This window comes from Lepidochelys kempii, chromosome 1 (assembly GCF_965140285.1).
Source record: "Lepidochelys kempii isolate rLepKem1 chromosome 1, rLepKem1.hap1, whole genome shotgun sequence".
Classification (NCBI taxonomy): domain Eukaryota; kingdom Metazoa; phylum Chordata; order Testudines; family Cheloniidae; genus Lepidochelys; species Lepidochelys kempii.
Window position 1 is genome coordinate 202,534,090 of NC_136380.1, and position 22,679 is coordinate 202,556,768.

Here is a 22,679-nt window from a genome sequence, read left to right on the forward strand (position 1 = left end):
TATTCATGCCAAAGTCCCATTGTCTTCGATGGCTATCAATGGACCAGTCAGTATTTCTGACTTTTCCATCACGGTAATGTCTAGGGTTCGGGTTAGGGTTAGAGAACACCTGCTGATGATGTCAGTGCATAACTTGCACATTTGGTTAGTTTCCACATTGTTTAAATACGTCTACTACTATACAGAATTCACTTTATACGTAAGCATGTGTACAGTACCTAGCACTGTGGGACCTTGATTCCTGATTGGAGCATCTAGGCACTGTCACGGTACAAATAATAATTATTATAATTATTATTAATAATAACAGTAAATAAGAAGCCATGAAAATAGCACTCGAATATCATGAATGTGGACAGACAGAAAGAGAGAGAGATCTCCCTTTTCCCCTGGATTCCTCAGAACCATGTACATGTCCTGGAAGGACTGACTCACCTCTTCATTCTTCCAAGGAAGATAAATTGTGTTCCAGGCCATTCACTGTATATGGGTTATTTCTGACCCAACCTTCATAAGTAAGGTATTGGTTGCAGTGTGTGTAAAACTCAATGATGAAGCTCCAATGCTTCTTTTCCTGACAGCAGAGGTTTTCCTTGGCCAAAATGCCTCCCTGCCCCAGTGGTATATGGAGTGTGACACATGCACCAGTTAGCAGCTGTGTTCCACCCCAGAAGTGGCTGCATTCCAACAGTGCTGCACATACATGGTTTGTGAAGTACTTTGGCATGCTCCAGGAGGAAAGTGATATGGAAATGTAACATGTTATTCCTCAGTGGCTTCCGGGGTAGATGCTATAGAAATGCAACACTTATTAGTGAGTGGCTCTAGCGATACTACAAATCACAAGAGCCGTGTTTGAACCACTGTGCTCCTGAGCTGGAAGTGGTCTAATTATTATTATTATTGGATTCCCCTCCCCACACACTGACCTGAAATCCCTCCCATGCTTTACCTCCTCCCACTCTCTGCCAAAGACCTCCTTTCATTTCACATATGAAATGATACCAAAAGCACGTCTGTGTAACACAATTTGTAGCGGTGGACTTTTCATATCTGTGAGCAAATCAAGGCAATGGGGAAATGATGTCATCACAGGAGGGCTAAGAGTGTGATGTCATCTTGAGAGCAGTTCGCTTTAAGTGCTGTCAAGGCAGGCCAGGCTCTGAACTAGAGTTCTCTTTCTAGCCACAGGCCAGATACAGCATGGTCAGCGGCGAAGCAAGCCCTGCAAAATAAACCTCAATCACTGACCTGGAGGGACTCTCCTCTGAGGGGGCGAGAGGAGAGGTCAGTCTCCATGACCTTGGCTAGGACTGCTGATAAGGGAGACAATTAATGTAATTGCATTAGTGGGGGTCACATATTGTAAATAACTGGTTAATAGAGCTGGGCAAATATTGGATAAACAGATGGCATACGCTACCTTCTGTGCATGTGATGATGATGATCTGGGGGTGCCTAGGGTGGGAAAGGCCAAGTGGAATGGTGGGAAAGGGATTCAGTACTCCATGCAGGGCCCATGTAATATGGTGGTCAGAGGACAGAAGTGGGGAGCACATTAATTAACCCTTTCCTCTTTGTGTGTCCCTTTTGTCTGAGGACTGATGATTCCATCACCTTTTCTGATGAGTGTGGGAGCAGCTGGATGCTGGTGACTAGATCCTTAACTGTGTTGTGGTTATGTTTGATGCAGCTGGCCTTAAGCCACCCCAGTATCCATTCCCCTGATACTGGGCTGTCAGGGAGTTGACATGGTTCCTAGTCTTGACCCAGCCTGGAGCAGTCACACACAGAGACCTCTCCATCGGCTGGAACACTGTGTGGTGCCTTTGTGCTTTCCTGTCCCTAGTGTGCCTGTGTGGGGATGAGATGGCTCTACGCCAGCTGAGGTTTTTCCCAGACTGTTTGAGGAAGCTTTAAAACCCCTTTGCGCCCAATGGGAGACTTACATGGGGCTGAAAGGTATGACACTAGGTATCTAATAACACACGGACACAGGCAGCTTTGCAAATGCAGGCACTAGTTTGATGCTCACAGCAGCTGACATAACATGTTAACAGGCTCATAGACTCCATGGTCCTGTTCACACCACGTCACCTGGCAGGCTGGCCTTACCGCTCGCTGAAAGCTTGCAGCGCTGTAGCACCTTGCACCTGAGGCACTTAATGCGCTCTGGAAACATTAGTAAATGTGGATTCACCCTCTCCCAACACAATGGGCATAACTGTACCCATTCAATAGATTTTTGGGGCATAGTCACATCCCATGGTCACTCTCATATTGATTGGACATGGTCGGCCCTTATGGTCACTCTGAGTGATATAGGTATGGTCACGCCCTGTGCAAACTCTCACATGTTCACGGGAGCATCTTCTGTCCCCTGGCTCACTCTCCCGTATGGATGTGGGCGTGGTCACTCCCCATGCTCACTTGCACTCACTGATGTGGGTGTGGTCACCCTTACACATTGATGTAAGCACAGTCCATCCCCTCATTGACTCTCACATAGATGTGGGCGTGGCAAGTCACCCAGCTCACTCACATGCGGTGGGCGTGGGTTACTCCCCAGACTCACTTGTTGCTGTGGGTGTGGTCAGACCGTGCTCACGTTAGTGTGTGAGTGGTTACGCCAAATGCTCACGCTCACACATTGGTATGAACATGCTTACTCCTGCTCACAAACTGATGTAGGTGTGGAGAGTCCCCACACTATTCTTACACATGGATGGGGGTTGGGGTCAGTCCCCTCACTCACTCTGACGTATATGTGGGTGTGGTCAGTCTGTATGCTCGCTCATTGACTTAGCTGTGGATGTGGTCACTCCCCATGCTCACTCGCACACACTGATGTGGGTACGGTTGCTCCCAACCTTCACCGTCATATTGATGTGGCATGGCCACTTCCCAGGCACACTCTCACTGAGGTGGGTGCGATCAGTCCGCATTCGCACTCACCTTGGTGTCAGCATGGTTACTCCCCATGTTCACTCTCACACACTGGCATGGGTCTAGTCACCCAGTGCTTACCATCACACGTTGATGTGGGTGTGGTCATTTCCCACATTCATGTTCACTACTCAGTGTGGGCATGGTCAGTCCTAGCCTCATTCTCACATTAATGTGGACATGGTTAGAGCCCTGTGGGGATACAAAATTTGTATCTGCATCCGATCTGTGATTTGCAAAAATGGTCTGTGAATTTCCACAACTGCATCTGTTCGTATTGGTGTGGGTGTGGTCCGTCCCCATGCTCACTAGCACACAGTGTGGGTGTGGACCTTCCCCATGCTCACGTGCACATGTTGGTGCAGGTGCAGTTACTTCCCACACTCACTCTGGCCTGGTTTACACCTAAAACTTAGAGAGACAAGGTGGGTGAGGTATCTTTTTATTGGACGAACTGCTGTTGGTGAGAGAGAAAAGCTGTGTGTGACTTGAAAGCTTGTTTCTCTCACCAATAGAGGTTGGTCCAATGAAAAATAATATCTAAGTCATGTCAGTTCCAGGTGATCTAAAACTTAAGTCAACCTAGTTGCATCGCTCAGGGCTGTGAAAAATTTATGTCCGGTGCAATGTAGTTAGGTTGACCTAACCCACTCCTGTAGATGCAGGTAGGTTGATGGACGAATGTGCAGCTGTAGGGATTTGTGGTGTGGACATATGCTCTGACACAGTGATGTTATATGGGCAGTCCCCACATTTATTCGCTCACAATTGATGTGGGTGTGGTCACTCCTCATGCTCACTCTCACATTGATGTGGATAACATTGACGTATGTGCTCAGGCTGTGCTCACTGTCACATATTCATGTGGGCGTGGCCACACCCCATACTCACTCTCACACATTCATGTAGGTGCAATTTGTCTGCATGCTCATTCTCATGCACTGATGTACCTTTCTGTTGACCTAGCTCCATCTACACTGGGGTTTAAGTCGGCACAAGTGGCCCTCACGGATGTGGAATTTTCACACCTCTGAGCTCTGTAGCTATGTCGACCTAAGCTTTAAGTGTAGCCCAGGTCCTGGTGTTTGAAGACCTGTGTTGACAGTGTAGAGGCCATTGCATTATCAGTTTCCCTCTGCTCTTTAATAGCTCTTTTGATAACTACTGGATTGGAATATTGATGGAAAAGTATCCCCTTGTCAATATGCAGTTGAGCTGTTACATACTCAAGTGCTGGTAAATTATCAATAGAAGTACAGTACATATCATAGAGTGAAAGGAGCCATTAAAGGGTAAAATCTACCCTGGTGCACGAGACCAACATGAGGCCTGTATGGCATTGTATTGCTTCTTAAGGCTTCAACATAGGAATTACGACATAAGTGGTGTATGTGGTCCTCTGCTCAGGGGGAATTAATAGAGATACCAATTATCTTGTAGCACTGGATGAATTATCACTATCTACTTATTTTCCTTTCAATGAATCTGGCTTTGAAAGCACAAGCAGATGAGAATGGGGGCAAGAGAGGGTGGTTGTAGATGGGGTATTTGCAAGGCATATATTGTGTGAGCGGGCGTATTTGTGTGTCTGTGTGTCATCTGTGGTGGAGCATCCCGCAGTATAACCCTTCAGTGGGATTCCCCCAGGGCAAAAGACACCAGTGACACTGAACTCAACAGTGCTAGCACCAAGGCCTTACACAACGCTACCCTGAAAGCAGTGTGGGTTGTTTTTTTAGGGTGGAGGGGTGGTGGATTTGAAGAGTCAGTAAAAATAAATAGAGCATGAACATTTCTAAACCGATAGCAAATATCTGGTAAATATCACAAATTAACAGGGGGGAAAAAATCACATGAAATTAAAGAGAGGCAAACAAGTTAGCTCAGGTCCTCCGCGGCAGCCAAAGAGCACTCGGCACCGCTGATTGGCTGAAAAAGTGGCTTTGAATCACCTTTGCATAACTCCAGGGGACACTCTTGTGGCCAGGTATTGTCAGGGTGCTGGGATATCCCCACCCCACTTTTTCCCTGGCCATGCCCCTGTGCTTAGGTCGGGGGGGGTGGTTCTGGAGCCACGGCAGGTGTTGTATATAGCGCTAGTCACCGCATTTTTATCAACAAGGTTTTTCAATGGAAAAAAATGACTTTTTGAACAATACACAGCGATTTACATGTTCTGATTTTCCAGTGAAATGATTCAAAATAAGAAAAAAATCAGTTTGAATCTAACTGAGTCTAAACAAAAAAAGGTTTTTCTTCTCCATCTAAAAAAACCCCAAATAAATTAGGAAACCCTCGCTAAAAGGTGCTTCACATCAAATCAAAATCCTTTTTATTGGTTTCAAATCAGTTCCAAACGAACGTTTGTTTCAAATCATTCCATCAAACAATGGGGACGTCTTGGGGGAAAATGTCAAGGGAAATGCAAGTTTATTTCACTGGCTATTTTCCACAGAAAATAATTCAACATTTTTGCACAGCCTTAGCTGGATACCACTGAAAAAGCCTCCTGTGTAGGGGAGAACCTCATGAGCCTGAATCCACCACGTTAAAACAACTTTGTTCTGGGGTCTGGTGTGAAGGTGCTAAATTGAAGGACAGGATCTGGCCCGCTGTACAAAGGGAATATGCAGAATAACACACACACACACACATGCAAATAAACAACAGTATGGTAGTTTTGCCACACTGCGGCCACATGAGGATAAGAGCATGTGCTCTACTCTTGACAGGCCTTGCCCAGCCTAGTGAAGGGTGGGTGAGATGCCATCAATGAAACGAGCTTTCACTACCTGTGGGAAATTCTTTATCTGACTCCTTTCCCCCCTCCCCACCCTTTCTCCTTAAAGGTTGAAAAAAATGATGATGTTGACCAAAAGATTGAGCAAGATGGCATCAAACCAGAAGATAAAGCTCATAAGGCAGCCACCAAAATCCAGGCCAGCTTCCGCGGACACATAACAAGGAAAAAGCTCAAGGGGGAGAAGAAGGGAGATATCCAAGCAGCCGATGCTGAGGCTGCTGAGAAGAAGGAAGAGGCCGCGTCTGATGGTGTGGCAGAGAACAAAGAGAGCGACGCTCCTGCTGCCACAGAAGCTGCTCCGTCTGACAGCGCCCCGCCTGCAGAGGGCTGCAAAGATGGCAGCGCTCCCTCAGAGGAGAAGCAGGGGGAAGGCACTGCTGACGCTGGCTCAGAGCAGCCAGCCCCGCAGGCAGCCACTCCTGCCTCCTCCTCAGAGGAGAAGCCCACTCCCACTGCCACTGAAACGGAAAGTGCCACTAAAGCTTCCACTGATAACTCGCCGTCCTTGAAGGCTGACGAAGCCCAAGACAAAGAGGAGCCTAAACAAGCCGATGTGCCTGCTGCTGTCACCACCACTGCTGCAGAGGATGCTACTGCCAAGGCAACAGCGCAAACGGAGACGGCGGAGAGCAGCCAAACCGAAGAGAAGACAGGTAAGTGGATGTCAGGGAGCAGGGCTCTCTCTAAATGGCCGGGGAGGAGACGGACTCCAGTGTAGGGAATCTTTTTAGTGTAACAAGAGTCTGAATCCAGATCTATGGTGAAAGCAGCCTGTGAAGGGATTTTTTTTTAACCTCATTTACCTTGGGCCTGCCCAGAGACAACCCCCTGAATTCATATCCTCAACTTTGAGTCTTTTAGGGCCTGGTTCTCCACTGTTTTGCCCTTTGTGTCAACATTTACACCCGTGCAAAGTGGGTGTAAAATGCCATCACTGGTGTGAGCAACCAGACAATATTGATTTGGTAAAATTTTACACCCACTCTGCACTCACTTGGCACAGGTGTAACATCCCTTTCATTTGGATGTTATCATCCCCTTTAATAGTGAGGACATACATGCACCAGCTCCACTGTAATGACCAGAAGTAAGTAATTTATTACAGCAGATATTGATTTGATTATTTTCACCTATTTTGTTCGCCAGTTGTCAGTGAACTGTTTACAATATTCTTGCATCTAATCCAGAGGTGGGCAAACTACGGCCTGCGGGCCAGACCATACTGCCCAGCTCTTGAGCTCCCGGCTGGGGAAGCTAGTACCTGCCCCCTCTCCTGCTGTCCCCCCTCCTCGCACATGCTGGGCGGTGGGGCTGCGAGCTCCTGCCAGGCAGAGTGCCTGCAAAAGCCGCCAGCTTGCCCCAGTGCTCTAGTGCGCGGCTGTGTGGCTGGCTCTGGCCGGTCGGCACGGCTGCCAGTCCTAGTGCTCTGAGCAGCATGGTAAGGGGGTGGAGAGCAGGGCGGTTGGATAAGGGGCAGGAGGTTCCGGGGGGCAGTCAGAGGACAGGGAGCAGTGGGCAGTTGGATAGGAGTGGGAGTCCTGGGGGGCCTGTCAGGGGGTGGGGGTGTGGATAGGGGTCGGGGCAGTCAGGGGACAGGGAGCAGTGGGTGATTGGATAGGGGGTGGGGTCCCGGGGGTGCGGTTAGGGGTGGGAGTCCCGGGAGGGGATGGTCAGGGGACAAGGAGCTGGGGGGGTTGGATGGGTCAGAGGTTCTGAGGGGGGCAGTCAGGTGGCGGGAAGTGGTAGCGGGCAGGGCCCAGGCTGTTTGGGGAGGCACAGCCTTCCCTACCCAGCCCTCCATACAGTTTCAGAACCCCGATGTGGCCCTCGGGCCAAAAAGTTTGCCCACCCCTGATCTAATCGGTATTCTAAATTATTTGCAAATTTCTTCAGTAAATGTTTCTTGGCCTGCAGATCAATGGAACTGTGATCATTACAACTGAATATACAATTTACAGTTCACGGTCTAACATAAGTAAATAGCTTAGCTTGCCAACACAGTGAGTTGTAAATTTCACCATTGAATATACACTTTTTAAAATTAGTTTTCAGTGAATATTTGAATATTCATGCACGACATTTGCTTCTTATTCATATTCATTCGATATTCTTGCTAGCGAAACTCAAGCTCTCGAGTATTTTCAGAAACCAAAGGCAGAAGGTTTGTGACCATGGACAAATCAAAATTCCCATTGGAATGCTAATGAATATTGGTAACAAAATCTCCTTTCCCACTATTTGATCAGCTTTGCCAGTCACAAACTCACACAACTGGTGTGTCCGAGGATCACAGAAGTTAGAGAGTGGGAAAAAAGATACAATATGTCTTTTTATCCATTTCCCTGATGTGGGATTGTTCCCTGCAATATGTGTTTAGGCGTGGCAGAATTTGATTTTTATTTTTTTATAATTTTGACGGCCAATATCCATGTTTATTTGTAAGCCTTTTTCAATTTTTATTAATTTAAATGTTCACAGTTGTGGGAAATTATGTGTGTGTGTGTGGGTGGGTGGGTCAGATAATTATTTAATGATGGTAGATACTGAGATTCAAAACGTTAAGGCTTTATAACCATTAAAACACTAATTGTCAACATCACATGCCAAAATATACAAAGCAAAGAGCCTTAAATTGAACTTTAAGTTCTCAAGTGGCATTTTGCTTATTCTGCCTATCTGTCATATTTTATAATTATTGATGGAAATATTTTTTCATCTGTTTGTTTGCATAAGGTGAAATCGACGTTTTCTAATCCTTCCAAGTCTAAATACGTTCCACAGTACTTTGCCTAGTCTAGTTGCGAAGGGCTTTCACAACAATAGGGCTACCTCAAGGGAGCTTCCAGCGTTTCCTAGCTCTCATGGCTAGGAAATGTTCCCTGATACATAGCCTACATTTTTCTTTTCCTAATTCCATCCTATCACTCCCCGGTGTCCCTCTAAACAATGCTTCCCCTTCCTTGGCGTTTACTCCCTTCCTAGACTCAGAGACAGTGACCATGTCCCTGCAGTCATCGTTTAGTTATGCATTATCCTGCCAACTCCCAGCAGTGCTGTGGAGGCTTGGTCATCCATGAAAGAACGAGGACTACTAAAACATCTGTCACTCCAGCACTCTGCCAGTCCAGGAACCGATCTCTCCAGCTTTTCTCAAAATCTCCTCTTTCAGCTCTATCAGGCTGTTTCTCCCTGAAGTCATTCTCTTGGCTTTCAAAGTTCATCTTTTATCATGTCTGTGGTTGAAGACTAGCACAGACCTATGCAGTGTGAGGCTGCCAAAAATAAATAAATCAAACTGGCTACTGGCCAGCATCATTGGTTGGCTCATTGCCGTGGCACGCTTGGCTGCTACTCCTATGAAGCGTAAGTGCAGGTCATTCTACATCTGTGTGGTGTTATTCATTTGGGTAGAATTTTGCTACACTTGTCACGTCATCTATGGGTATGTTCCTGGCGTACCACTAGCAGTGGATGAGGACATTTGACCTACATCCTTGGGAGATCCTTTGCCTCTGCATCTGAGTGAAAGAAAGAAAAGGAGGGACAGAATGAATGAATGAATGAGTTAATCAATTAACCAAATTGCATTACCTGTAGTGCTTAAAATTAAACATTTCTGCAGTGGACTGGAAGTGGGGCAGCTCCTCCAGAACAGTATTTACTCCACTAACACACTCATCATCCCCCAACTGTCCAACCCTAGATACTCTATTAATCTTTTCTTTTAGGTAACTGCTTTGGAAACTGACTTTAACCAAGCAATCCTGTGTCCGGTATTAATTTACTTGGTGCCTCAGGACTGAATTTTTATTATAAAGCACCTTCTAAATAATTCTGATTAGGGCTGCTGGACCATGAAGCAAAGATGTGGGGCTCTACCCAGGATAAAGCATGAATGAGACACAGGTCCAAATTCAGAGGCTGACCTAAGTTAGAATCCTAGTTGCTCTTCTAGACCCCCTCACACCCACTTCCCTGTGAGTAGATTTACGTTGATGTCACTTACAAGCTGAGGAGCTGGGAGAAGATGTAAGTTAAGATAGGAGGTGGCCTACTTACATTTACACTTCCTCACACTCTCCTGTTTGTTGCTTTTCTTGCCACATTCCTGGCTTCTGGCCCATTAAAAACTCTGTCCTACTCAGTGGGACAAAGTCAGGAGGGAAGTGTAAGGAGTATGTACGTTACATATTGGTAAGGAGGTGCATGTCTAAGGCCTAGTCTATACTACAAAGTTAGGTCAACATAAGCCGCCTTGCATTCACCTATATGTGCATGTGTCTGCACTCAGATTTGTCTCCTGGTGATGTAAGTGCCTGTTACAACGACGCAGTAAAACTGCTTCCTCAAACCGCATGGAACCATTGTCAATCTAGTGAGGTCAATGCAGTGCAAGTGTAGACACCTGTGTCGACCCTAACAGTCCTCCATAATCCCAATTCCTTGAGACAGTGATCGCTTTGGTCACAATTTTAAACTCCGCTGTCCAAGGGTCATAGAGACCAGAAGCCACCCACTACTCTCACCCATTAAAGCCCCCTGCATATTTTTGAAGTGCCTTTTCCTGATTGCCCACCTCGTAAGTACAGCAACCGGCTCACCTTTGTTGAGTGCAACAGGTGCCCAACGAACCATGCCGGCTCCATGAACACTGAGAGGTACTGGATGCGCTATTGCCTGGACTACACCGGGAGTACTGGGTCTCCTGGGCCTGTTGGGAGAAGAGGCTGTAAAGCACAACTATGGACCACCCATAGAAATGTGGACATCTATGAGCAGAATGCAGGGGGATACAGGGAAAGGGATACAACAGGGATCAGCAGAAGGAATTTTGCCAGGGATACCACAAGGCCAGGGAATGCAATAGATCTGGTGCTGTACTGCAGACCTGTTGCTTCTACAATGAACTGCATGCCGTACTTGGCAGAGCCTCCATGGGCACCCAGCAGAACACTGTGGAACCTCGGAGAAGCCCAAGACAGTGACCCCTGCTGTGAAGAGTGAGGAGGAGGAGGAGGGAGATGTGGCTGGGAACTCCAGCCATGCTGGGAACCCGGAGCCGTTTGAAATTCTCCCACACTGTAGCCAGTCCCGCCAAGCAAGTGCGGGTGAGCCTGATGAAGCGGACGGGAACTCAGGTAAGTGTGTGCATGCATTTTTCCTTAAAATGTTGACATTTAAAGAGGGCGCCCGGCCCATCCCCAAGTTACTAAGACACAGGTATCTACTTTTCATTGTTTTACTCATATGAAAAGAGGTAGCGGTACAATAAACAGAGGTAGAGTTGACATCTGCTTTTCGTACCCCTATTGGACTAGGTGGCAGGGTGAGTGTGTTCATGCGGAGCTCTTTGTTTAGGTATATAGGCATGTCTCTTAGATCCTCCTGAGAGGTCTCCATGAAACTTGCATGGAGGTACTTTGCATTCCTCTCCTGAAGGTTTCTAGGGATGGCGGCCTTATTTCTTCCTCCGTGGTAGGACACGTTCCCACGCCACTCCGCAGTGAGTTCAGCTGCAGTACACAGGCTAGCAGCATACAGACCCAGGTGGCTTAGGGATGCCAGCAGCAACTGTGCTCTCTGTGCCTTTGTGACCATCAGGAGTAAGATACTAGCTGTGGAAAATGGTGCCAATATCCAGTGCCATTGTCTTATACTCATGCCCGTGAATAGGGGCTGAAATGTCATAGCTTCATGCAACAGAAAATCCTTCCCCACGTCCATCGCCCCTGGTGGGCCACACTCACTCTGGCTGGGGCTGGAGAGCCGTGCTGTGCAGAGGAGCTCCAAAGCTGAAGTGTCAATAAGTATTTCTCATTAAAAGTGTTTGTGGGAATCAGGGAAGGGTGTTTTGAAATTTATCTTTCCCTTTCCCATGTGGTTGTAATTCCAATGGTACATCTGTCTGTTTTTATCAGCAGCTTCTGGCACGGCAGCCCCGAGGGAGGCCCCCACCACACCCGCCGAATGCCTGGCCCTGATGAGCAGGAAAAAGAAGAGGACTAAGGAGAACACGTTCAGCAAGTTCCTGCAAGCTGTGCTGCATCAGCCCATGAGCCTGGAAGGTCAATATGATTGACAGTCTGGAGGAAGACAGAGAGGAAAGGAAAAAGGTCCAGGAGTCTCAAGAGGTGTAAGAGCAGGAAATACACCAGGACATAATGAGTCTTTTCAGGCAGCAAACCCAAATGCTGCAGACCTGACTGACCTACAGCTCCCAAAATCCTGGACTCTCCACTTTTGCAGTCCTTGGAGAACTCCACTGTCGCTGCTCTCTAACTGCCCAACATACCATGGGGCATCATGGGCCACATCATTATCCCTCCACTCCAGAATACAGCAAGGAAACCCACAGCTTCACACACACTGACCTGTGAGCACCACAACTGGTGTATGCGTAGCTGCAATGGACTAGGTTTATTTACTCACTGGACATAAACATTTATTTCCTTTATATTTCTAATGTTTCACCCCATTAAGTTATGTTGAAAATTTGTATAACATTGCCTTCGGTTTCTTTGCCCACGGATTTTCTGCACTGTTTTTTTTCCACTCAATAAAGTTCAATTTTGGGACAACCAAATTATCTTTATTAACTCACAACACACATTGCAGAATTCATGGTGGCACTCAAAGCAAACAGCACTTGTAAATGCACCCCAAGCACCACAGAATTCATGGCTTAAGGAAAACACCCTGTCACATTTATTAATATACAGTAAGCACTACACAATTCTTAGCAGCACACAAAGCTCCAGGCCCAGAGAACACTCTGGCAGAGAATACTACTGTGGCTAATAGTTAAAGTGCTCTTTCAAAGCCTCCCACAACCACATAGCTCCAAGTTGGGCTCTTGTAATAGCCCTTGGGTCTGGCTGTTCAAAGTCAGCAGGCAGTCAGTCACTCCACCTCCACACTGGTGGCAGTTTTTCCCCCTATGACTCACAGATCTTTTTTTGGTGCTGTGGAGGTGGCCAGTGTACAGCTTCTTGAGCTGTGGAGCAAGTGGGTAGGCTGGCTCCCCAAGAATCACTACTGGCATTTCAGTATCACCAAAGGTAATCTGCCAGTTGGAAAAGAATGTCCCTAATTGCAGCTTTCGGAACAGTCCTGTGTTCTTAAAGATGCGAGCATCATGCACCTTCCCTGCCTGGGCAACACTGATGTTGGTGAAGTGTCCCCAGTGATCCACCAGTGCTCACATAACCACAGAAGTAGCACTTTCTGTCGATGTACTTTGTGGCAAGGTGCTCTGGTGCCAAAATAGAGAGATACATCGATTGCCCCATCGCAGTTGGAGAACTCTATTGCTGCAAATCCATCCGCTATTTCCTGCACACTGCAGAGAGTCACAGTCCTGCATAGCAGGAGACGATTAATGGGCCCCATGCGTTTGCATGACAGTGGCACCCACTGTGGATTTTTCAATGCCAAAATTATTTCCCACTGACCAGTAACAATCTGGCGTTGCAAGCTTCCAGAGTGCGATTGATACTTGCTTCACCACTGTCAATGCAGCTCTCATTCTGGTGTCCCTGAGCTGTAGGGTAGGCCATGCTCAGCACACAGATCCAGGAATGTGGATTTTTGCATCTGAAAGTTTGGCAGCCAATGCTCGTCATCCCAAACCTGCATTACGATGCTATCCCACCAGTGAATGCTCATTTCTCAAGCCCAGAAGCAGTTCTCCACCAGCTGCAGCTGCTCTGTGAACGCCACCACCAACCTTGAATGGGTTTTCGCTATGTCCCGCTGCAAATGGTCCTGGAAGAAATCCTCATGTTCCTGGTTGTTGCATTACTTCCTGAGGATCTGCAAATACAGCAGACTCATGCCTTGTGTATTTGCAACATTCAGGAGAATAGTGCAGAGCTCTGTGGGCACCATGATTCTCTCAGAGATGGCAGAGATCAAAAAGTGCTACATGGGATTGTGGGATTGTTTTAAAAAAGCTTAAAAACTAAGGGATGGAGAAAATTGTATGCTGAGAATTTGACCTCTATCTCCCAGAGATCTCTGGGCAAGTTATTACTATCCCACAAAACATTGCAAAAATGTCCCAAAATGTATTGTGCTGGATGGCAGTGCATGGCATGCAGGGATACCTACCCATCATCTACCACACTTTGCATCAACATACGCCCTTCTGGTGAGTACACACTTCACTGACCCAAGCAGCCAAGTATGCTTATGTCCGGGTGACATAAAACCTGTGGCGTCTGCATACCAACGTAATGTGTGTCAACCAAAGTTTGTAGTGTGGACATGGACTAAGTAAGTGAGCCATATGCTACTCTCAGTTGCATTGGTTTAAATCTGCAGTGTCTCCACTGAAGTCAGTGGATTTACTCCAGATTTAGACAGGTGGAAAGAGAGATCAGACTCCAGTCTGGTTGGTCCGAGGGAGTCTACGATAGCTGGTGTAACATTCACATGGTAGGGTGCAGGAGAAGTTGTGAGTCACACCAGTTTAGACTCCCTTTTGTCTTTCCTAGATTGTCTTGAACTCACCTCTGAATTTGGCTCACCCTCACACCAAAAGCACTCTTAGAACATCAGGTAAGAATACAGTGAAGCACAGAAATCTCAACTAGTAAATGTACCTAAGGAAGCAAATTGATCTTCCTTTGTACAGAAATGAAGAATGCTCTCCTGCTTGGTGAAATAGCCTTAAAATGGAGCAGTCCTCCTGCTGCAATGGAATAATCAGTCAGACTACAATCACTTTACAAGACTGGCAGGTCTGCAGTTCCCAGAGGGCTCTACACCCCTGCACCTCCGCACACTGGCAGTCACCACTTCCACTCACTTCCTTAGAGAATGTAAGTCTCCAGAGGCACTTTTCAAGATGTAAAAGCTTTGTTTTGAGTTGTATCAGAATACTGACCCAGGGACAACCCGGGGAGCATTGCCTATATAAAGATTTGCCTATGGGAAGCACTGTCTATTGTAATGTACTTGCTAGTGTGTATGGTCTGATCTACACTGGAGGATTAGAGTGTGTAACTGAAGTGTTAGCATTGGTCTATGCATTACTGGCACGATACAGAGCACCTTTACCAGCATACTTATTTCAATTGCACTTACCGCTGCATCTACCCAAAGCAGCATAGGAAAGTGATGCAAGCACATTTCCCCCCGGGAAACGGTGATGTAATTGTAACCTGCAAGCTAGTTTGCCAGAACTTCTTGTCTACTGCCGTGCTCTATCGGTACGAGCGAAGCACAAACATTAGCGTTGCTCATAGCATGCCTCAGCACTATAAAGCCTGAGCCTGATTTCCTGTTGCACAGTAGTCTCCTTCTTAGCGTATGCGTAATGTGCCTCAGGTGGCATGTGACCAGGATTCATCACCAGATTTGGTTTGCTGGTTGGATCATTAGCTTCCCCGGCTTGGCCCGGGCACTGTAGTCCTTTGCATCAGTGCACAATGGGTGTAAAATGCTTATGAACGCATTTTGCACTGGTGCAAATGACAACACAAGGTTCAGAACAAGGGAGCATCAGACACCACATCTTCAGAAGGTTTGTAGAAGATTGGTGGATAGTCGCTTGGTGTACTAGGAGCTAATATGCAGCATACCACAATTTTTCAGAGTACATGAGCCCTATGTGGCCCACACTTCTCCTATATAGGATGGAGCATCCTACCTGCTCCAGTGTGTGCCCTAAAACTATCACTGAATGAGGTTCTCCTTAAGCAATGTGTGTCGCAGTTGTATGTTTGGAGCAGAAAGACCTGAGTTCAAGCCCTGCTTATATTCATGGTAATAACTGTGTTTAGTAATAACTATATGGGATCTGGCTATGGAACAATCTGCCCAATGAGATCAGGTGAATCAAGAGCCTAGCTATAGTTGAGAAAGCCTTCCCACTGTGATGCTCACAATTCAAGCAACCCCCTTTTATTCCTACCAAACAAAAACAAAACAAAAACCCCTAGCCCAGGCAGAGTATTGACCCCCAAAAGGGAAAAATGCCAGAGACTCCACAAAGTCACTATGTACTTCACTATTGCTATCGATTTTAAATGGAAGGCACTCATATACTAAGGTGATGGTTGGCAATATAAATCAATGCTAGACAGATAGAGTGATCACCGTGAAGTGTAGCTAGCTGCTGCGAGCTGTACAGTCATGGCCATGCAGGGCACTGCAGTCATGGATTCTCTGTATACCATGAGCTGCTAGACTGAACGTTACAGCTGAACACGAAGCATATCAAGTATCAGTTGGGATTTATTAGTCAAAGGAGCAAATCCAAGAGAGCTGTCAGGGTTAGGCAGCTCTGCACTCTGTGCTGCAATTTCTTTAAGGGGAAAGCCCTAATTCCTCCATAAAATGATAGGCTTAGGCAAATTCCACCCAGTCAGTGCGATCAGATTATCTGAACAGTCCTTGAGTGCTTTGTAATTGCTGCAATTAGAGCCAAGAAAAATTAGTGGCACTACAGTGATCCCTTCCAATCCATGCAGCAGCCCCATGGATTCGGCTAAGGTGGACCTATGCACTCTGAAATTATGCGGCCATGCAAATGGCTGCATAGGAACATAGGAATTGCCAGCCTGCATTACAGCCAAAATCCATCATGTCCAGTATCCAGCCTTTAACAGTGGCTAGTACCAGATGCTTCAAAGGAAGGTGTAAGAACCCCACAGCAGGCAGATGTGGGTCACTCTGACCTTATATTAGGGCTCATCCTGATCTCTGATAGCTAGACATTGGTTTAAACCGTTAAGCAGGAGGTTAATATCCCTTTGAACACTTCTGCTATTATGATAACTCAGGATATTCTTGATAGCCATATAACTATAATTCCCTTTCTGAATCTTGCTTAATTCTTGGCCTCAACACCTTCCTGTGGCAGTGAGTTCCACAGTTTAATCACACATTGTGTGAAATTTGCCACACTTTAATTACATTGCCTCCTTGTTCTTGTATTATAAGACAGGGATAACAGAAGCTCCAATCTACCATCTCATTTTTATCATGTTCCCTCTTATTCATCTCCTTTCTAAGAGAAACAGTCCCAGTCTTTTCATATAAGAGCTTTCTCGGGTTCTTGATCATTCTGGTAATTCTTCACTAAGCACTCTCCAGTCCAGCCTTTCTGAGATGGGGTGACCAGCACTGCACATAGTGTTCCAGAGGAGGCTGCATCACAGATTTATGTAATGGCATTTTCATATTTTCTATATTGCTCTCCATCCTATTCCATGTGCATCCTAACATCTTGTTTGCTTTGTTGACTGCAGCTGCTCATTGTGCTGAGGTCTTTATTGAGCTCTCTATAGTGATGTCCAGGTCCCATTCCTGACTTGATCCTTCTCCCTTTTGTAAAAATGCTGCATAAATCTTGTATTGAGCCATACGATTGGCTGTAGATTGGGCCAGTGGCTAAAGAGGCCAAAAAATGTAGACCAGAGCAGGATGCTTTCGGAGCAGTCGGTTGCAATGCTGAGTCCTGCTGGGGCACAGTGCCTGCTCTTGTGGAGAATCAAAGCTCTGCAGGACAAGCACTTATTTGGCTCTGGCACTCCCAAGATGCTCAGCAAAGTAGTTCCTTCCTGCATTCCTTAGGAGCTTTGCCAAAGTGAAACAAAAGCAGGCTGGCCCCAATTCTGTACTCCATAGGATCTCTACAGCTAGGGACATTCCTGCCCTCTGGAATTCCAAAACTCCACAAGAACAGGGTCTTGCTCTCCTTCTCTGGATTTTAGAACTGCTTCAGGGCAGGCACCTCTTCCAACAAGCTCCACCCACCCAGTTCAGTTTTATCAACTCTTCAGCCACAGCCTCCTTCTGCGGACGAGCCCTTGCGCCAGGGTCAACTCTGAGAAGAAACCTTCCTTGGGCTGCTGCTGCGCATCTCTCACGGAAGAACAGGAGCTTCAAGTTAACTTGTGAGAATAAGTTGGATGGTGGAGGCTTGTAGGCTGTGCTAGGCTGTTCTCTGAAGGCTTGGCTGGTTTGTGGCAACAGGCTGCTGGTGAAGGTGGTCTCTCCACTGTGCTGGGACTTTCTACCTAATTCCATGGGCCTTGCTGTATAATTCTGAGGGGCCTTGCCACATAATATAGATCTAATGCACTTCACAGTACAAGGGGTCTTGGCTTTAGCCTTTTCTTCCTGTGTCCTTAGACACTTCATTCAATCCATGGAACACTTGGATGGGTTTGAGGATCTCAGCTCAGTTCCTAGCATTCAGTAGCCCATATTGTACAGCTGTCACCTGTAGGGCTGCATGTAAAGGCAGAGAGCTATGGAAGCCTGGACTGGGGTAAAGAGCTAAAGGAAAAGGCTGTTTTTTTAACCCTGGCAACAATATGACTCAAAACGTTCATGTAAAATAGTTATCAGTGATCACACTTAACTACTGGTCATGGTACCACACAGCTTCCATCCAACCTTTTAGCCAACAGTAAATGTCTCCTTTTCATCATGAAGGAGAGCAACAGGCATGAAGAGCAAGAGATGGAGGTGAGGGGATGTTAGTGAGGATGACTGGATATGACCCTGACCCGGGTGGAGCTATAATACTTGCTGAAGAGATAAGAAGTCCCTTTTGCATTTGAAAGATATGTGCTATCTCATGCAACGCTGTATAGCTACAGAAGGCCTTATAGACACAGTGCTGAAAAAGGTGTGAGCAGCCAGGACCTGTTGATACTGGAGTTCTCAACATTGCTGACCCCAGTGTTGTTGTAGCCCTGTTGACCCCAAGATACTTGAGAAACAAGGTAGTTGAGGTAATATCTTTTATTACACCAACTTCTGCTGAAGCCCCGAAGAAGGGCTCTGTGTAACTTGTAAGTTGTTCTCTTCTATCAACAGAAGCTGGTCCAATAAAAGATATTACCTCAACCACCTTGTTTCCATAGGATGACTTGACAGAAGAGCCATATATCTTGGTACAAGGTCTTAGGATCTGATTCTGGACTCCTGCCCTTATTTAGTCATTTACAGCTGTACAAAGTGACATTCTTCCTTTGCACTAGTGTAAATAATGACACTAGAAGCAAGCCAAATGGAGAATCAGGCCCATGTTACACTTTGCCATCCTACCATAGTACATTCCCCTCTGGTAAGTTCATGGGAGTCTAAGGGAGTCTATGGGCTTGATTGTCCTACACCCTCTAGTGAAAGATTTGTATGTTTCTTCCCCCATCTAAATGTTGACATCATGAATTCTAATGTGTGGCATGATATAAGTTAGCCCACTTTGGAAGACACTGGCTTTCTGCCTTCCCTTTCTGTTGGAGGAGACAAGAGGCCAATTTTAGCTCTTTCAAAGCCCTTCAGACACCTGGCTGTTTTCTGATGCATGTTCTATTTGGCTTGGTGTTGGCCATGTGGGCTATCAGATGAAGAATGAAGGTCGAAGGGGGAGTAAACCACAGCTGACCCTATGATAACAACACTGTATGTATGTGTTGGGATCTGTTTTGTTGTGGGGGAGGCATGTTTTCAGAGATGTGTTTTGGGGAGGAGGTTGCATGCACTGCAGTTTTTCTGTGTTTTGGAACATCTGTGTGGGTTTTTTGGGTACATGTGATTAAATCCCAACATGAATTGGAGCAGCAGCTGCACAGAGAAACAATTTAGATGTCACCATGGAAACTGCTAGATTGAATCGTTTCAAGGATACCCCCCATTCCCATCCTTTTCCATTGGATCCTCTCCCATTTGGCTACACTTTGGTCCCTCTGTTTCAGTTGGAATCTACCACTGCTCCACAGAGATGCCAGGGACTGCACTGCAACATGGGGAGATGATCAACGTGGATTCCATGAGCTGTTGACCCACTGTAATAGAAATGACTTTCCTTCATTTGAAATCAGGTCTCATTTTCTCAACTTTTATAAACCCCACTACAACATTTTATGGCCCACAACACTGTAGTAACACTTATTGCTAAAGCCTTTTGAACCATTATGGTAACATTTCTTTTATAAGCATTGCAGTCATGGGTCATGTTTGGCCACTCACTGTGGCCCTGATCCCAACAGTCACGATTATTCATGATGACAACACATTACTTACTATTAATTATTAATAATATATCACACTTCTTTCACACAACGCTCTCAAAGCTATTTACAAACACTCTCCTGTTGAAAAAAAGCCATGTCTGGGGCGGTACATAGCAGTTGTTCAGTAGTAACTTGCCTCGCTATACAACCTTTTGGGAAAAGAAGTAAAGAATATAAGATCCAGTTTAAACTGCAGAGGAATTTAAGGAAGCAACCAAATTGGAATTTTGCCAGTGTTGACCCCCTTGCTGAGAAAAGTGCCATAGAACCTTTAGAGACTACTGGTTGTACAGCTCATTGAAAGATGGCTCCTGCAGCAGACACGGTGTGCCTTAACATGATGGGGGCACATTGGTTAAGTACCAACTCACAGAGAACAGTGTCCCTAACTGAATCAGCTGCAGCACTTAGTTGTTCTTTGGAGAGCTCCATCCAAGTTCTGATATTTAGTGAAATACCATAATATATGTTCTTTCTGGTCAACGAGAAGCTCTTTAACCTGCCAAGACCTGAATTTAGACTTACATTGCAACATAGGATGCTCTTATTAACACCTATGGTGGGCCATGGAGTTCCTTGAGTTCCTGGCACTGTTTTAGGAGCCAGACTGTAGCAGAGTTTAAAAACTGAACTCTGAATTCAGTTCAAGCAGGTAAGTAAGGAGGCAACTGATGTTCAACTATTTTAAAAGGTATTTATTTGTAAATTCTTTGGGCCAGGTTCTCAGCTGGCTTCAGCAGAGCCACTCTGATGTAAACCAATTGAGGGGGCTGGCCCTTTGTCTGCATGTATATTCCGTTGATGCTTTGGGATATTAGGGCCCATCCTACATCATTTGCGCACTGCAAGCTCAAACGGCAATATCAAAATAAAAATCGTTAACAGGTACGTAGCACTTTGCAGCTGTAGCTCTCAAAGCACTTATGGGGAAGGGTAAGGATCATTATCCCCACTTCAGAACTGGAGACACTGAGGCACAGAGAGGTGAAATGGTTTGTTCACTGCCAAACAGTATTTCAATGACAGAGCCATGACTACAATCCAGCTCTCCTGATGCTCAGTCCAGTGCCCTGCCCACTGAGACCTGTGGCCTCCCTAGGTGGAATGCCCATCAATTGTAATAGAAATTCTGCATGCATGACATTTGCAGGACCTGGAGTACAATACGAATTTTGCGTGAACAATGGACCCTTAAATTGCTTAAGCAGTTTTTAATACACGCATTTAAATTAATCTTAATTGATGATCCTTTGTGGTAGCTGCAGCTATCAGCTCCACCTTCTCTTCACATTCTGGCCAATAGACCATTGGATGGCGAGGGCTAGAGAGTGATCAGAGTTCAACTAGGGATGGCAGATGAGAAGGGGTGGCTCCAAATTTCTCAAACTTAAAATATCAGTGGTTTTGTGAAATGAGTGTGTGTGTGGGGGGTCTCTGTCTAGTTCTCAGTGGAGTGGGGTCCACGTCACAAAACCCACCACCACTGTCACCCTTTGTGGGCAGTCTCAGCGGGGCAGCCAGAGTGCATGGGCCATGCAGATTGAACCCCACTCTTGCCCATAGAGGGCGCTCTTCTAGGGCAGGGGTGAGGCCCAATGCCAGGGCAGCATGAAGAAAGACATATCACTGCTGTAGGGTTGCCAGGTGTCCAGTTTTTGACCGGAACGCCTCGTCGAAAAGGGATCCTGGTGGCTCCGGTCAGCATGGCGAAAGCACCATTAAAAGTCTGGTCTGCAGTGCAGCGGGGCTAAGGCAGGTTCCCTACCTGCTGTGGCTCCGCGCAGCTCCTGGAAGCAGCGGCATCTTCCTGCCTCCAGCTCCTACACGTAAGTGCAGCCAGGGGGCTCCACATGCTGCCCTCGCCCCAAGTGCTGGCTCTGCAGCTTCCATTGGCTGGAAATCTCGGCTATTGGGAGCTGCGGGGACGGCGCCTGCAAATTAGGCAGTAAGCAGAGACGCCTGGCTGCACCTCCACATAGGAGCTGGAGGGGGAACATGCTGCTACTTCCAGGAGCTGCTTGAGGTAAGCCCCGCCCATAGTCTGTACCCCTGACCCCCTCCCATGTCCCAACCCCCTGCCCCAGCTCTGATCCCTCTCCTGTCCTCTGAACTCCTTGATCTAAGCCTGGAGCTTCCTCCTACACCCCAAACCCCTCATCCCCAGCCCTTACCTGCCACATCCCCAGCTGGAGCCCTCACCTCCTGCATTGCAACCCCCTGCCCCAGCCCAGAGCTCCCTGTGCACTCCAAACCCCTCAGCCCCAGCCCCACACCAGAGCCCACACCCCCAACCAGAGCCGTCAACCCATCCTGCACTCCAACTACCTGAGCCAGCCCAGTGAAAATGAGTGAGTGACAGTGGGGAGAGCGAGCAACACAGGCGGGGGAGGGGATGGAGAGAGTGAGGGGGCAGGGCCTTGGAGGAGGGGTGTGGCGGGGGGTGGGGCAAGGGTCTTTGGTGTTGTGCGAGTAGAAAATTGGCAACCCTACACTGCTGCCAGTACAGCATCTGTTCTTTGGATAAACAGCAGACTTCAGTCTCAAGGGGCTTCAGCTCTCCACTTGTCATGGCACTCAACAGATACACAATGTGAAAGAAAACGTTTCTTTGTGTCTCGAGCTAGAAACCTTCTTCAGGTCTGCAGCCAAACAACTGTGAGAAAGATGGATGGAATCACTTATTTTTACCATAGGGACTAAAGGGAAAGTAATAGCCAATCCTGAGTGATGGAGAAGACAACCCTACCACGCTTTTCTCTACCAAATCTCCTTTCCACACTTGTGCTTGTAAAAAATGGGCAAAGGGGCCAGCCTAGCTGGGGAGTGACAGAGGGATGGGCTACCACATGGAAATTCTGTGTGACATTCACCCAGCCTGGCTGCAATGCGGTGGAGAC

The 22,679-nt window shown here is 46.8% G+C and overlaps 1 protein-coding gene across 1 annotated transcript in view; it reads left to right on the forward strand.

Moving 5' to 3' along the window:
* The window catches only part of GAP43 (growth associated protein 43), an 80,851-nt gene that overhangs the window by 39,099 nt on the left and 19,073 nt on the right, over positions 1-22,679 (forward strand). Inside the window, exon 2 of the mRNA XM_073308879.1 lies at positions 5,796-6,402. Within this exon, the coding sequence (XP_073164980.1) occupies positions 5,796-6,402 (607 nt within the window). The remainder of the gene's footprint in view (positions 1-5,795; positions 6,403-22,679) is intronic.